Source organism: Myxocyprinus asiaticus, chromosome 30, assembly GCF_019703515.2.
Source record: "Myxocyprinus asiaticus isolate MX2 ecotype Aquarium Trade chromosome 30, UBuf_Myxa_2, whole genome shotgun sequence".
In the NCBI taxonomy this organism is placed as follows: domain Eukaryota; kingdom Metazoa; phylum Chordata; class Actinopteri; order Cypriniformes; family Catostomidae; genus Myxocyprinus; species Myxocyprinus asiaticus.
Window position 1 is genome coordinate 23709535 of NC_059373.1, and position 15639 is coordinate 23725173.

The following is a 15639-nucleotide window of genomic DNA, read 5'->3' on the forward strand; positions in this document are numbered from 1 at the left end:
ACCCGGCTGTCTCTCTCTCGCCGGTTCAAACACTCCCTCTCTTTGCGTTATGCAGCCATCAGCCTCTTTTCATCCTTTGTCTATAGCGACACCCTGTGGTGATCACGGAGAATACACCGGCCTGTGTTTGTACTTTGCTGTAAATCACTTACTAGCAAGGCCACAACCATGTCTTGAACACTGGATGGGACCAATCCATTTTGGGGGGGGTCACGGGTGTTGAGGTCACAAATATAATTGTCCTTTATAACATAATCCTTTAAAATAGTAAAGGCTATTTCTGATTATTGGGGGGGGGGGGGGGGTACTTGTGTATATTGTGGTTACGACCCTGCTTACTAGGTCCTATCCTGGGGTTAAATCGAGTATAAAGAGCTGCACATTAATGACATAATAGTATAATTAATTATCATTATTAGTATGTGGGTTTCTGCCATAAATGTTACAAAGATGCAAACTGAAACCAAACTTTTGTGTTGTTGTAAGGGAAATCCAAGTTTCAAAAAGGCCACAATTTAGTATGCACTTTCCAACACTGTAATTCTCCATGACGAAATTGGCCTTTGAAAGGCACAGCACAGAGAATCTATTTTTGAATGCATCCATTCCCTTTCCTGCACAGAGTTCCTGTGGGAGGGCCACTAAAAAGCATGGGAAAGTTTCCTTTTCCTCAGTTGTTTTTTTTTTTCTTTCTGATTAAGGGGCTCTGCGTCAACCGCAAGTGCTTGTAGACCTCTCATTGGCAGACTATCTTCACACAGATAGTAGAAGATAAACATAAATCAGGGCTAACAGGTAAGACTGCTCTTTAATGATTATCCATAAGTCTATTCTGACAATTAAATGAGAAAGAGATTACATATTCTACCTTCTTAACACAATGAATATGATATCATGTCCATGATTTGATTTTAACTAACATTACCACCTTAGAACAACTCTAATTAACAACAATATTACATTATATAACTCTTAACATATTTTAATATAGATTTAAACAGTTATGTATTTTTTGTCAACTTTGAAACATTTATATATATAGAGAGAGAGAGAGAGAGAGAGAGAGAGAGAAAGAGAGCCTATATTCATATTTGAATGCACTGCTGAACAATATATGATGTTTGTTATAGTATTTATTTTTGCACTTGTTCAAGCTGCCAATGAGATGATTTATGCAATTTGTTTATAATGTCTTGTCAAGATATCAGTCCACATTATTTGTAAAAATTTAATTTTCATGTATTTCAATACAGGTATATATTCTGTAGGTCTTACATAGTCTCTTTCAAGAAAGAACGAACGAAAGAAAGAAAGAAAGAAAGTACTATACTTAAATTATGTAGAAAAAGAGTTAAAAGCTGTTTTTGTTTAAAACAGTTTTGTGTGCGTGTAAATGGACACAAACATTCCAGGCCTCCAGCCAAAGAAATGAGAAAATAAACAAGCAAACAGATATGCAAACAGATAAGAACAGTTTGGGAACTAACAGCATTGATTGGATGTTTACAAAAATGCAAATCATTCCAAGAGGGAATGCTATGCCTGGACTCCCATGGGCCTTCTTCTGAAAAGAGACAGGCTTTCTCGTTAGAAGTATATGCATGATTACGCATTATTACACTCACACTCCATGATAACTAACTCTCCTAGCACAGAGGCCAGAGCAGGTCATCCATAGTTTATTCTCTCTAGCATAGTTTTGAGGGTCATTTAGCCGCAATTACTCAATACTTAGTTACAGTTAAGAGGCTAAATAACTAAAACAATTATTGTAATACACTTTTTTATTAAAATGTCTTGTCAATGTTAAAAATCGTGTATGCCTTTAATCCATGGAACTTGTAACATAAAAAAGCTAATTTGAAATGTGTTTAATAGCTTGTTGTAAAATGTTACTTGATTAACAATTCATGATGACGAACCTCTGTTAGAATCACTTCAATACATTTTACAACTGACTATAAAATGGCCTCACCTCAACAAACGTACAAATTGCCCATGCACAATTAGAAATGACTAAATATAAAATAGCCTACCAATGTTACCAGATGCAGATTCATTCATTGGAGAGAAACAGAATCAGTCTGTTCCACATTAATTCTGGACAACCTGAACGATCAGAGACATTTATCTCTGAGGTGGTCCAAAGTGTGACTCATGCATTTTACTGAAGTCTATCTGCATAATTCAGAGAGAGAGAGAGTGAGAGAAAATAAAAACAGCATGTTTTCCCAACTCAATCTCATGTTAACCTCATAATAATTCTATTGAGTTAAACAGATGGCAAAATTGTAAGAAGTCATTTGAGTTGGCTTGTACAAAAACATACAGCTTTTATTCCCATATAGAGAATTCAACCAACAACAAACAAGTCTAAATCCTAACCCAAATTCCAATCCTAAACCTAACCAAGATTTAAATTTTTACCTTGAACAGGAACTGGGGCTGGGCTCCAAAGAAGTATCTGCAAAGTAATCCATATGTTTCGAATACTACATTTCAAGTACTCTATATGATAGCCTTCAAATCTGGTCTATTCAAATCTGTCATGGCATGCTTATGATACTTGCAAGAGCTACTTTGGTTTTGTACACATACACTGGAAGCCACACTCATTGGAGGAGAAAAACAAAATCAAGTGTAAACTTCATTGGTTTTTGTGTATGGCCAACATGGTAAATTTGAATGTGGAAGATTTGAAAGCTATCATACGGCTTCAGAAAGGACTTGAAATATAGCACATGGCACGAATGGTACTTTTTTCCATTGTTGTTTGTTTTCTCGAGCTCTCTTTCAATTATGTGAAAATAACAGCAATATATATACAGTATATATATATATATTTGGTTTTCATTGGAAGAAAGGAAAACATACAGGTTTGTTATTACCTACAGGTTATTGAAGATCTGTTATTTGTATTGAAAAAGTAAACATGGAATGATTAACTTAAGAACATTGACTTTCTTAAAACAATATTCATGGTGCATTACAAGTTAAGCTCAGTCGACAGAATTTGTGGCATAAATATAATCATTTAGAATTTCCCTCCTTTTTTTAAAAAAAAGGGGGGAAAAGGCTTTTGGAGGGTTTAAAGGCAGAAATGTGAAGCTTATAATTTTATTAAAACACATGATTTCTTCTGTTAATTACTCATATATTATTTGAGAAGTTGCTTAAATTGCCGTTTTTACAGTTGTTTCAGGGTTTTAGGGCTTACGCCATTGTAAAATTGTAAAATTGGATATCATTTTACACAGAAAAGGTTAGTAAGCAATTTCATCACACTAAAATCATGTTAACACGCAAATTGTTTATGTCTTGTGGCTATACTTTTGAAACAGTATGTTAATGTTATGCATTGGCCCCATTTACTTCCATGGTAAGTGCCTCAATTTAACCTAGATTTTGATAGATAGATAGATAGATAGATAGATAGATAGATAGATAGATAGATAGATTTTTTTTTTTTTTTTTTTTTGATATAGCTATACATTTTTGTACAAGCTAACTTGTACGATATCTTACTATTTTGCCAATATACTTTATAATGTAGCACACATTGCTAACTCAAGCCTCCCAGTCAATATAATGTGATATAATCTGAGTTCTGCCAAGCTTATACATGTGTATAGATTTACTATTTACTAAGCATAGATTCCATGACAGAATTTCTCTCTCTACATGTTCACTCTGTGTAACCTTTGTGTTTCTGCCGGTGCAGAGGATGTCCAGAGCTGACTGGGGTTTTCTGGAGCACCTGTTAGAGGAGGGTCAGGAGTACTCGACAGGCATTGGGCGCGTGTGGCTGACCGTGCTCTTCCTTTTCCGTATGCTTGTGCTTGGCACAGCAGTCGAATCTGCATGGGACGATGAACAGTCTGACTTTATCTGCAATACCAAACAGCCTGGCTGTGTTTCCGTTTGCTATGACAAGGCCTTCCCCATCTCTCACTTCCGTTACTTTGTTTTGCAAGTCATTTTTGTCTCAACACCAACCATTTTCTACTTTGGTTATGTGGCCCTGAGATTAAAAAATGAAAGGAGCCAAGAGGAGAAGCCAGAAGTGGGTAGAAGCCAAAGACATGGAAAAAACAATGACCATAAGCTGGATGTAATAGTAGAGGAAGATGAAGAAAAGGAGGAGAAAAGAGTTGTGAAGAAAGGTAAAGTTGCAGGGCCTCCAAAGCTCAAAGGGAGACTGCTGTGTGCTTATGTGACTAGCATAGCTCTAAAGGTTCTTCTCGAAGTTGGCTTCATTGTGGGTCTATGGTTCCTTTATGGATTTGTAATTGAGGCCAAGTATGAGTGCCAAAGGTTTCCCTGTCCTCATACTGTGGACTGTTTTGTCTCACGACCCACAGAAAAAACTATCTTTACCATCTACACACAGGTCATCGCTGCAATCTCTGTTCTCCTCAATGTTGTGGAGCTTTTCCATTTGCTTCATCTAGCGGTAAAACTTCGATTAGAGAAGAGATATCAGGCTGAAGAAGAGATCAATAAACTTATTCGGAGGACTCGTTCTAGAACAGTACCAGCAAATGCTCAGATAGCATCATCTGAGGAGAGAAACAATGTCTTTCTCCCCACAGTAAATGGTGGCTACCCTGTATCAGGGTTAAACTGGGACAACAGAGATCCTCATTCAGCAGAGGACGTTCTCCCTAGTTACCTAAACTGCATAAGCAATATGAAACCTGCTACAAATCTCCACAAAAAACATCATAAGACTGACAGCAATGGCAAACACTCTAAACCAAGACATTATGTTTGAGGTGCAGAAAATGTGAACCAGGGCTTCATTTTGGGGGTATTACAATGAGGGATTAGACATATGTAAAGAACCATTAGTGGTTTACTGTCCATTTGAGAGCCATTTCCTTTGTTTAGATAGACAGGGAAATGGGCTGTGCTTTGGGATGAACTGTCTTTTGTGATCAGTGGCCAGATACAGGGGCCCTCTCAAACACTGATTAGTTCTGAGAAGCTCATGGTCAGGAAATACTCGAACCACTGAGCCCGAGAGAAACAAGAACAATGGCTAAAAATGCTAAAACAAAGTGGTTGTTTGAAGTCAAGTACTGAATATATGATGCATATGGTACAGCAAAGATAAATACCGTACTGTATCTGAGACCAAAGTCAACTATGTGCCAATTAATTGTATGTCTTCTATTTAAAATGTATTTAAATTTATTTTTATATTGTTAATTGTAATTCATTCAATATTTAATTTCTCATGCTTTAAACTACTCAGTGTGTATAACATAACTTGCCATTTAAGCATCTTTCATTGCCTACTAGCTCACCCATAATTGCAAAATGTGCAACTATATGCTACGAATGGTATACAGTAAGTCCAAAAAGTTTTTAAAACCACACTTAAAAATTATGAATGACTTTAAATTATGTAACAAAATTTCAAACCAAGTGGCATCTATCTTTAAGAAATATAGCATAACTACACCTTTCAAGAAAAACATTTCACAAAAATACGTTTGAAATTATAAATAATAGACATGGGTGGCACTTATGGTGGGCTACCCTGGCTTAAGCTCTAATGTTTTTATTATCTTGTAGAGATGTCAAAAGTACCAGTACTTTGGTATAAAGTCAAAACTAGAATACAAATAATGTTTAGTAATGATACCGGTCTTTTTACAGTACAGATAATGCCAAATATCGACTCAGTTCGATACTCATACACTGTCTGGTAGCTGCTTTCCAGCATGCATGCAAGAAGAACAATGTTTTTATGCACCTATTTTAGCTTATATACACCCAACAAATAAAATAATTATAAAAACTCAATTGTACACAATGTGAGTTAAACTACGGAAAGCTTAAAGGGATCAGACATTTTTGTTTTAATCATGTTTTAAAGAGAAAGTGTTAAAAGCATACAACCTCTGATCTTCTGAGTGTATCTGTGGCTGAGGGAAAAGTTAGTGAGATTTTTATATTTACTTCCAGTAATATTTAAAGATTTACTTTATATAAATGACACAAGTTTTAACATTTAAACTTTTAATATAAAGTGGATTATTTTCCAATATTTCATTCAAAAATGGACCAATACAAGGAGATCTGAGCTAAGTCCTAAATATCCACTGTTCCAAAATGAAGACAAAAATGATTGTTGTGACACTTTTTGTTTGTCAAACTTTAGTTTAACATATTGATGAACTATATGTGTAGTTACTCTGCTAGGACACCTGTGTGCACTTCAGGGGAACTGACTTCAGATCTACTAAAAATCCCCTTGACACCAGTTTGTTAAAAGTCATAGGAAAAATGACTAAGAAATAAGAAGTTAGCTCTATGAAAAGCTCTAACATAATTTGTTTGCAGATTACATATTTAAGTGTGACTTAAAGGGATAGTTCATGCATTTACTCTCACTAATGCCATCCCAGATAAGTGACACACAACCAAAGATTTTAGAAGAATATTTCAGCTCTGTAGGTCCTTACAATGCAGATGAATGGTGACCAGAGCTTTGAAGGTCCAAAAGGCAGTATAAAAGTAAAATATAAGACTAAAGTGGTTAAATCTATGTCTTCTGAAGCAATATGATATGTGTGGTTGAGAAAAAATATCAATATTTAAGTCATGTTTTTACCATAAATCTCTACTTTCACATTCTTCATCTTTTGTTTTTGGCGATTAGCATTCTTCATGCATATCACCACCTACTAGGCAGGGAGAAGAATTTATCACAAAAAAGGACTTAAATATCGATCTGTATCTCACTCACACCTATCATATACTTTGAGCATACATGGATTAAATAACAGGAGTCATATGGATTACTTTTATGCTGCTTTTATGTCCCTTTTGGAGCTTAAATGTTTTGGTCACCATACACCTGCATTGAATGGACCAACAGAGCTGAGACATTCTTCTAAAAATTTAACATTTGTGTTCAACAGAAAAAAAGAACATCATACACATATGGGATGGCATGAGGGTGAGTAAATTATGAGAGAATTTTTACTAAGTATCCAAAAGTGTCTTAATATTTTTGAGCAACAAATTAGCAGCCAGAGTACTTGATACATTCTAAAACACTAGAACTGGAAAGTAAAATACCGAAAATGTATATGAACAGATGAGAAAAGTACTTAATTGCCTCACGTTAGTGTATAAGTAGCTTTGAGGCCACGCTGCTACTGTATGTTCAATTTTCTGTCTTGTCATGAGTGCAGCATTTCCCACAAAAATACTTTCCAGCAATTTTTGAGCTGCTTCAACAATGATAAGCAGTTAACTGTAGTAGAAAAAAGGGAATGACAGGTAATCTAAAAGGTGGGACAGTTGCTTATGAATTTCACCAGCTGACATCAGGGATCAAATCAAAACAATATAGTGAAGAAAAAAAAGAAGATTTTTTTTTTTTTTTTTTCAAAAAACACCCTCAAAAGGTATGTTTTGCTGGCTAATGGAAATCATGTTTTATTAGGGGGTGTTATCTGCATAGCTGGGCTGCAGTCTATGAAAGATTAATGAGTCTTGTGCTTGTGGGGTTGCCAACCATAACCTGTAGTCTTTGCCCAATGCATAGTTCTCAGACCACCTGTCACCTCTTGTCAGTACAAGGCTTCAGAGGTGCTACACAAGATGTGTGGGTCAGTGAACAGCTGGTGAGGGCAGTCCCCTTTAGTTGCTCAGTAAAGAGAGAGACAGTGCACTAGGCACCTCTCTCATTCTGTATCAAGCTCTTTCTCTCCCTGTTTACTATTTGATAAAGTCATTCAGGGTGCAACAGAGTAGTTCTTGAGCATTTCCATTTGTTTTTCTTCAACATAACACCTACAAAAGCTGAATTGTGCCCTTTAGCAAGTAGTGAAACTGTTCTGTTAAGTAAATCTTTGTTGCATTGCCAAGTGTGGTTTAATGTGCACACACATGCATCAAATAGACAAGTAATTTTGCTTTACCTAGACAAACAGATGTGTGCCATTTTAGCTCCAAAAAAAAAAAACAAACAAAAAAAAAAGTTTTCATGGATGCCTGCTTATTTTGAGTCATTAAGAGGTTACTTTGCCAAATACATTTTTTATTTTTTTTTGGACTAAGGTCATTCTATTTGTGAAACTCAGCAGGGACACAGCCAGCCTGCTTGCCTTTAGGTGATTTGCACAGTTGCACCAATGAAAATGAGCTGCGACTCTTTCTGGCCTGTTTCCTGCATACTGATATTGTCGTGCTTACTGCTGATGCATTTCCCTTTCCCTGCTTACCAGCAGTCGTTTACACAGGCACACAGGACAAACAAACAGGGTTTAAAACAATCCACAAAATGTATGTTCATTTAGATATATGGAGCATCATCTTGTGCTGGGTTTGGGCTGTGTGTTTGGTGTTTTCTGGATGCAAGGTGGTTTCGAATGGTCAGACAATCTGCTTCCCAAGGGTAGTAATCCTTGAGTGCCAACTTTTGTTTCTCTAGGGGTTCTAAAAGCTGCAGTATAAAGCAAATGTGCCAATGAATGTGGTGCAAAATGGTTAAATTGTACTTCCTGCCAGCTGAAATGATTAAACCCCCTTGTCTTCCCAGTGATAGCCATAACAAGAACTCACAACTCCATAATAGGAAAATACAGGCCTAAAAATAATGTTTAGTCTAGTTATCAATGTACTGTTGAAAATGAGTGTGCTTGTGTTCACAACATGTAGAATGTTAAGAAATTACTTTTACAGATTAAAATGGCCTTTAAAATATCTATCTACCTTATTTTTGATGGACACGAAGGCCATGAAACAGTCACCCAGATAAAAAGGTGTTTAAAGTTTTCACAATGTTTTACTCTATTTTAAGTTGAAAATTGGTTGAGATGGCACTGGATAACATTAACACAGAATGTAAAAGTGATGTAGAATTAACATAAGAATGTAACATTGATTCAGGAATGTTAACATTGACATTTTGTTGAAATTTCAACATTGATTCAACATAAGTGAGGCATTTACAATGGAAGTAAATGGGGCCATTTTATGGAGGGTTTAAAGGCATAAATGTGAATCTCATAATTTTATATAAACACATAAATTATTCTGTTAAAAATTGTTTATTATTTGAGCTGTAAAGTTGCTTAAATTGTCCTTTTTGTGGCAGTCTACTAAATTACCGGGATTACAGTGTTACATCGTCATGGAAAAAAAGTTGTAAAATTGGATACAGCTTTACACAAAAAAGGTTAGCAAACAATTTTATCACACTTAAATTATGTTAACATGCATTTTGCATATGTCTTGTGGCTATTCTTTTGAAAAGGTGAGTATTTTAATGTTTATGGATAGGCCCCATTCACTTCCATTGTAAGCGCCTCTATAACCCAGATTTAATGTTTTGTTTTTTTGTTTTTTTATTTACTTGTATTCAACAGAGGGTGCAAAAGTGATATAGAACCAAAATCTTTGTTACAATTGTTACATTAATTCAGTAACATTAACACTGATTTAACTCTGATTCAATGCTTGCTTGCTGTCTGGGATAAAAAATAAATTAAAAAGCCATATACTAAATGTTTGTGTCAAGCCATAATTGTAATATTGTAGTCTATGTTGATTCATAGAACAAACACTGTTGCTCTCTGGCCAGACACATAGTTAATCAGACGCTTAATTTAGACAATTAGGAGGAAATGGGCTTGTATCTGCTTCCTGATTCTTCCATTGGTCACTCCAGGGATTAGCTAAAACGCTTGTTCACCCCCACAATGGATCAACTTTGAGCATTGTTACATTGTTTATGGAAAGATCCCACCTGCAGCTGTTTCAGGATATTATGGTCAACTTCTCAAACCATGAGTTATGTATATAATAAACTAGATTTTTATATTTTCTTAATAAGTATGAGCTGTGAGTGGTGCTTGCTAGATGATGCAAGAGTGATGCTGTGTGGTTACTAAGGTGTTCTGAGTGGTTTTAGTGTATTACTATGCTGTTGCTAGTGTGTTGGTGGGTGGTTGCTCACAGAGTCAAGAGACAGGAAACAACTTTAAACAAATGTAGTTACTCAATACATAATAATTTATGCAATACAAATGACTGATATATGTCAATAACTTGTAATACGCTTCCCTCCTCTCGTTCCAAACCTTGTTGTTTTCTTTCTTCTGTGGTACGCAAAAGTTCTTTTCCTATTAAAATCATTGTTAGGTGTAGGGTTGGCTTACTTTATTTTGCCATCTTGCACCATTATGTCTGCTTGTAATGAGACCAGGTTGGTCACTTCTTCAGTATTAAGCAATGTCATTTTTTAAGCCATTTTGTCATGCACAAGGCAACAATCACAAGTTTGTTTACTTTGAAAACTAATAGCACAACTCTCCACAACAAGCTGCTTGATTTTGGGTATCCTTAATGTCTGAAGCACAAATGTTCCATTGAGTTACGCATGTTAGAAGTTCAAATTCCTAACCTTAATTTTTAGAAATAGTAATACAATGTTTGCCTCATCAAGCACCACTAATAAACAGAAAATTGGTAATTATAACTTTAATACATAATTTCATATGATATGTGAACTGTTCATATTGTTTGACTGAACCGAAACTAATGTTTGATGTACAGTGTACGTAGTTTGCTTCTTAATCCAGATAAGGAATTTATTATTTTGTACACACAGTAGTTATAAGGCAGAAATATGAGTCATCATTAGAGCATCTTGACTATAAACCATGAATCACAGTTTGGGTACTTAGATGTTAAGCCTCCAGCAATGCTCAATAATGAAACTTCTAATGAAGATCAATGTATGATGCATGCTGCAAATGGTGTGTGTATATATATATATATATATATAAAACATCATCAGGCACTTATGATATTTTTTAAACCACCAATATTACATTTCTTTGTTTTTTTTAAAAATCCATTATTGAGGTTAATTCCATCATAAATGTAAGAAGCAGCCCATGGTTATTAGAATTCCATGATTATTTCTTGAAGAGAATAAACAGGAACAATAATGTCTCCATGAGGTAAGTTCAGCACAACTGAATATTGAAAACTTTTTTTTTTTCATCAAAAGTTTAAAATCTGGGATTTGTTTCAAAGAAACCTGGACATAAACAAAACAAATTGAAATAAATATGTCTAGCTCACTGATCAAACAGACATTGACTATGTTAACTCCTTTGTACAAAAGGCCAGATTTCCTTGCTTCCATTGAAGATGCGTTTTGGAACATTCTCAAATTATGCTGAATAACATGGATCTTTAAGTTTTGCACAAACTTGTGGAGCTCATATCAGCTCGAGTGCATGCTGTCATTACATAAAAATGGGGACATACCAAATACAAAGACGTGTATATTTGTTTAATTAAACTTTTCACTTAAATCTTTATGCTTATAATGCACATCGTAATGGTAAAAAAAAAAAAAAAGACGCATTTTCAGTAGGGGTCTCAGATTTTTGGACTCCACGGTATTGCCAAAATACATTGTAGGACATGATATTTTCACTTTTCACAGAGTCATATCCATTATGTTATCTTGAATGGGACAGTAAGTATTGATAAGCCCCAAGAGGCCCATGTATAGGGAAATGGAAGTCAGTTTTTATTTTAACTGAACAGGTTCAAAGAGGTACAGGACAAGCTGGTTGTGGGAACTGAACAGTGAAGTCCATGGGAAAGGGGAGGATTTTGAGTGTCTCTCCATTGTTTCTGTTGCTGATGGGAATCTTGCTAGTGAATAATGATGCTGTATTTGTGCAAGCAGCCTGTACACATCCTGACTAAAGGGGTAAGATAGGGCGGCAGGCGTCACTCCTTTTTCCTATCACTCAGGAACAATGGGGCTGTTTTGTCCTCAGAAACAAATGAGCACCTTTCCTGCACCAAACCCACTGTCTTCTACCTGGTTAGGCACAAACAATCCAGTCAGCACATCCTCTCTCACAAACTTATAGCCAGGAATAGAAGTAGGACCAAATACAGCAGGTCATCTGACCCCCACATAGGCAATGGCATTCTCATATGGTTGCATAATCAGCTAGACTCTGTTTAACAAAAAATAAATAAAAACACCTAAGCAACTACAATGATTGCTTTCACTGATCAAAGGAAACCTAGACATTATCTCAGAAAAGATGGACCCTAACAGTCTTCTCCATATAGCCCAATTATAGATGTTAATGTCATAAGCTCTGCTAGATTGAAAGTTGTACATGAGAGAAAGGGTTTATTACTGGCATTAAACACAAAAGAGGCTTATCCAGTGCTTTATCTGCACGATTTCCTGGTATATCTGCTATAAATTGCTAGGCCCACATGGAATCTGCAGTATTTGGATGCCAGTCATTCACACAGTTCTGCATACCCCCAGCAAATGTGTTTTGTAATTTAATATTTTATCAGACCTGTTTAACACATTTTACCATGTTTGCATCCATTCTGCAAATTTCACAGATTTTCCACCAAAATGAGCACAGAAACTCCAAAAAATGTCTGCAGATTAAGTTTCGGTTAGTCAGTTTAGGTCAGTTTTAGGTCAGAATTAGATTAAGCATAGGTTTACTGTGGTTAAGGTTAGGTTAAATGGATATATCACCCAAAAATGGAAACTGTCTCATCATTTACTCACCCTCGTGCCATCCCAAGTGTGTATGACTTTCTTTCTTCAGCAGAACACATTTGAAGAAAGATAGAAAAATATCTCAGCTCAGTAGGTCTTTAAAATGCAAGTGGATGGTGATCAGACCTTTGAAGCTCCAAAAAGTCAGAATAATCATCATCCATATGACTCCAGCAGTTAATGTCTTCTAAAGGGAGACGATCGTATTGGTGCAAAAAAAAAAAAAAAAAAAAAAAATATATATATATATATATATATATATATATATATATATATATATATATATATATATATATATATATATATATATATATATATATATTTAAGTACTTTTTATGCTGACTGTCTGATTTTTGGAGCTTCAATGGTCTGTTCACCATCCACTTGCATTTAAAGACCTACTGAGCTGAGATATTTTTCTATCTTTCTTCAAATGTGTTCTGCTGAAGAAAGAAAGTCATACACAATTGGAATATCATGAGTAAATGAGAACATTTTCATTTTTGGGTGAACTATACCTTTAAGAATAGGTTTACTGTGAACTAGTATGATGTTGTGTAAACATTTTAAGTCCTATTTAATGCCATTATTTTCATTAATGCCTTTATTGCAGCAAACATAACCTTTTATAGAAAGCTGTTTTGGCCAGGCAAATCGATGATGATTGGTATCAGCCTTTATGCATTTTGCTGATGTACATCTAGACCAGCAGTCATAAAGTTTTACTAGCTTTTTGGCAGCAGTGAAGCAAAACTTTTGTTGGAATAATGTAAAGGTTACATCTTTCCTGTTTTGTTTTGTTAATTAGGCTGCATACTGTAGGGAGGGAAACAAATGTGTGGCAGAACTGTGCATTTGCATTCAAATGTCATAGAAATCTTTTCACATATACACAATTGCTCTGAGAAACAAAGCACTAGGAGTTACTAATGTCCTTAATTACATTTATTATATGGAATTAAATTATATTACAGTGCAGGGATAAACTGCAGTGACAAATCAAAATATTCGGACCCAGTATTTTCAACAGACCTCCCTCACAATTTAGCACATAAGAGATTTTGTGCAATTATCAGTCATTTTTAACTGACACGTTGAAAACTGAGGCAAAACTAGGCATCTTACATTCCTAACTATTCACTGTGCTTATTATTACTAATTAGCAGAATATTCTATTAATGAGTGAGCTTTTCTAGACACTCTGAATCTCTTTTATTCACCAAGTTCAAACTTCTTAAACACTTTCTAATCCCACTGCAAGTATTGCCTTGCATAGATGCACTTTTATTCAAACACACACACAAACATTACAAATGTGATCTTTCTTTCAGCTTCAGTCTCATGAGCATCAGTCATGGAGCATACACAGAAAACTTAACAAAGCTTTCCAAGTTAGAGCCTGGGCTATGCAGTCATGTGTCTGTGTGCCTAAGGGCACAAAATAAATATTACAAAGTCACAAAGAAAGATAGTTTTAAAAATTCTTTCAGCAGTCAATTTCCATCTGCTGGCGTGGTAAATATTACAACACAAGTCCCCATGTAATTAGGGTGACAGAATGATCCCACAAATTCAGTTTGTTCTTACGCTTCCCAAGTTCTCATCTCTGGAGACATGCAGTAGGACAAGGTGAGACAAAATTGGATTTGAGTTGGCCAAGTTGCACTTCATCACATGGTATCTTGTAGAATTTCATGACACTTATTAAAACTTAACTCTTTTCTGGTCTGTTTCTCTCCAGCACTGCCCTTGGGGTGAATTCCAGCTTGTCCTTTAGGCTGAGGACCTGTGTGACATCTCGACCTGTCAGGTCCTCTAATTTTCTATCCTCTCGTAGTTCGGCAATACCTCGCTCTTCTCCTGGGGCGTTAGGAGTGCCCCTGATAAACCACTCAAGGTGGTATCCAACAGCTCCCACAACAAAGGCCACTGGGAAGGTCACATAGGGTGCATAGGTGCGCATGGCAGTCCAGATCACTGGCCACATGGTTGCAGACTCAGAAATACAACAGAATAAATAAATTAATTAATAGGTAATATAACTTTGGCAAGCTGATAATGTAGGCGTCATTAAGAAATAATCATAAAATCATGTTAACGTGTCCAGCTACCCGTGTTTATGTAACTCCACGGAATTATTGAGGAGTCATGTAACCTAACAAGGGTACCGGTGTCTCATGAGCTGTGAACTGGCATACTAAAACGAAAAATTTCTAAGCAGATATGTCTCATAAACCACAGAGAAATGCGGCTTTGTGCGTATTGTTTCAAACATTTCATAAAATGAATCACGCTTGTGTTTATAGTTTCTCAAGAACCTACCTCTATCTCCAGTCAGTTCCACTTCTTGCCACCTTGCGTCATTCCGTACGGCAAACTGATTGGTTAAATCTGAAACGTCAGAATGACGTTATCATGTTTCATTCGTTCAGGAAAAACAAACAAAAAACGTAATGTTTACGGTACAGACCGTTTTCTTAAAGCAATGCTGACACCCAGTGTCCATTTCTCAAACGTACGCTGTGATCACTTTAATCCTTAATTGTTATTCTGCCTTTGTGCTTAATTTTATTAATAATAATAATAATAATACACATTGTACCATGATTAGAATTTTTTCTTCTTCTTCACATTATACATTTGGGATTTATTGTGCTTAATTTTCACAACAATAATGCCACAATAAAATAAATAAACAAACTTAGATGGTCCTACAAATACTGTGATGGGCTGGCCACCTGTGCAGGGTGTTTCCCTGCCTTTGGCCCGAGACAGCTGGGATAGGCTCCAGCCCTACCCGCGGCCGGATTAAGAACTGAGAGGCCCATGGGCCGGTACAACGTGGAGGCCACCCATGACGTGACTACGTTCACCTTTATGCGCTTCTGGACGCTTGACAGATTTGGTTGGATCTTTTCAAACAGACGGAAGAAAAGTTTGTAGCAATGTCTGACACGGCCAATTATGTTCTTTTTAGTTATGAACCGATCCAAAATCATGCGTTATTAATAGGGATGTGCATAGTATTCAAATACCAAAATCACTATTCGGTT

At 35.8% G+C, this 15639-nt stretch overlaps 3 protein-coding genes across 4 annotated transcripts in view; 2 read left to right on the forward strand and 1 right to left on the reverse strand.

Annotated features, from left to right (window-relative positions):
• LOC127421662 (uncharacterized) overlaps positions 1-15639 on the forward strand; it is a 726036-nt gene that overhangs the window by 613151 nt on the left and 97246 nt on the right. The window lies entirely within an intron of this gene.
• On the forward strand, positions 697-11863 carry gja4 (gap junction protein alpha 4). Its single transcript, XM_051663369.1, has 2 exons — positions 697-795; positions 3722-11863. Exon 2 carries the CDS (start codon positions 3725-3727, stop codon positions 4772-4774), a length of 1050 nt encoding a protein of 349 aa, XP_051519329.1. The 5' UTR covers positions 697-795; positions 3722-3724; the 3' UTR covers positions 4775-11863.
• Positions 13517-14902, reverse strand: smim12 (small integral membrane protein 12). Of its 2 annotated transcripts, XM_051663390.1 has the most exons (2): positions 14303-14902; positions 13517-14192 (listed from the first exon to the last, which is right to left on the reverse strand). In XM_051663390.1, the coding sequence occupies exons 1-2, from the start codon at positions 14571-14573 to the stop codon at positions 14170-14172; spliced, it is 294 nt and encodes a 97-aa protein (XP_051519350.1). In that variant the 5' UTR covers positions 14574-14902; the 3' UTR covers positions 13517-14169. The 2 variants fall into 2 exon arrangements, with proteins under 2 accessions (XP_051519350.1, XP_051519351.1); XM_051663391.1 differs by having other exon boundaries at positions 13517-14902.

Coding starts and splice junctions, on each gene's coding strand:
- smim12 (XM_051663390.1), bottom strand. CDS start 14,573: ATGTGGCCAGTGATCTGGACTGCCATGCGCACCTATGCACCCTATGTG. Junction 14,193..14,302: donor GAGAAACAGACCAGAAAAGA/GTTAAGTTTTAA, acceptor GCATGTCTCCAG/AGATGAGAACTTGGGAAGCG.
- gja4 (XM_051663369.1), top strand. CDS start 3,725: ATGTCCAGAGCTGACTGGGGTTTTCTGGAGCACCTGTTAGAGGAGGGT.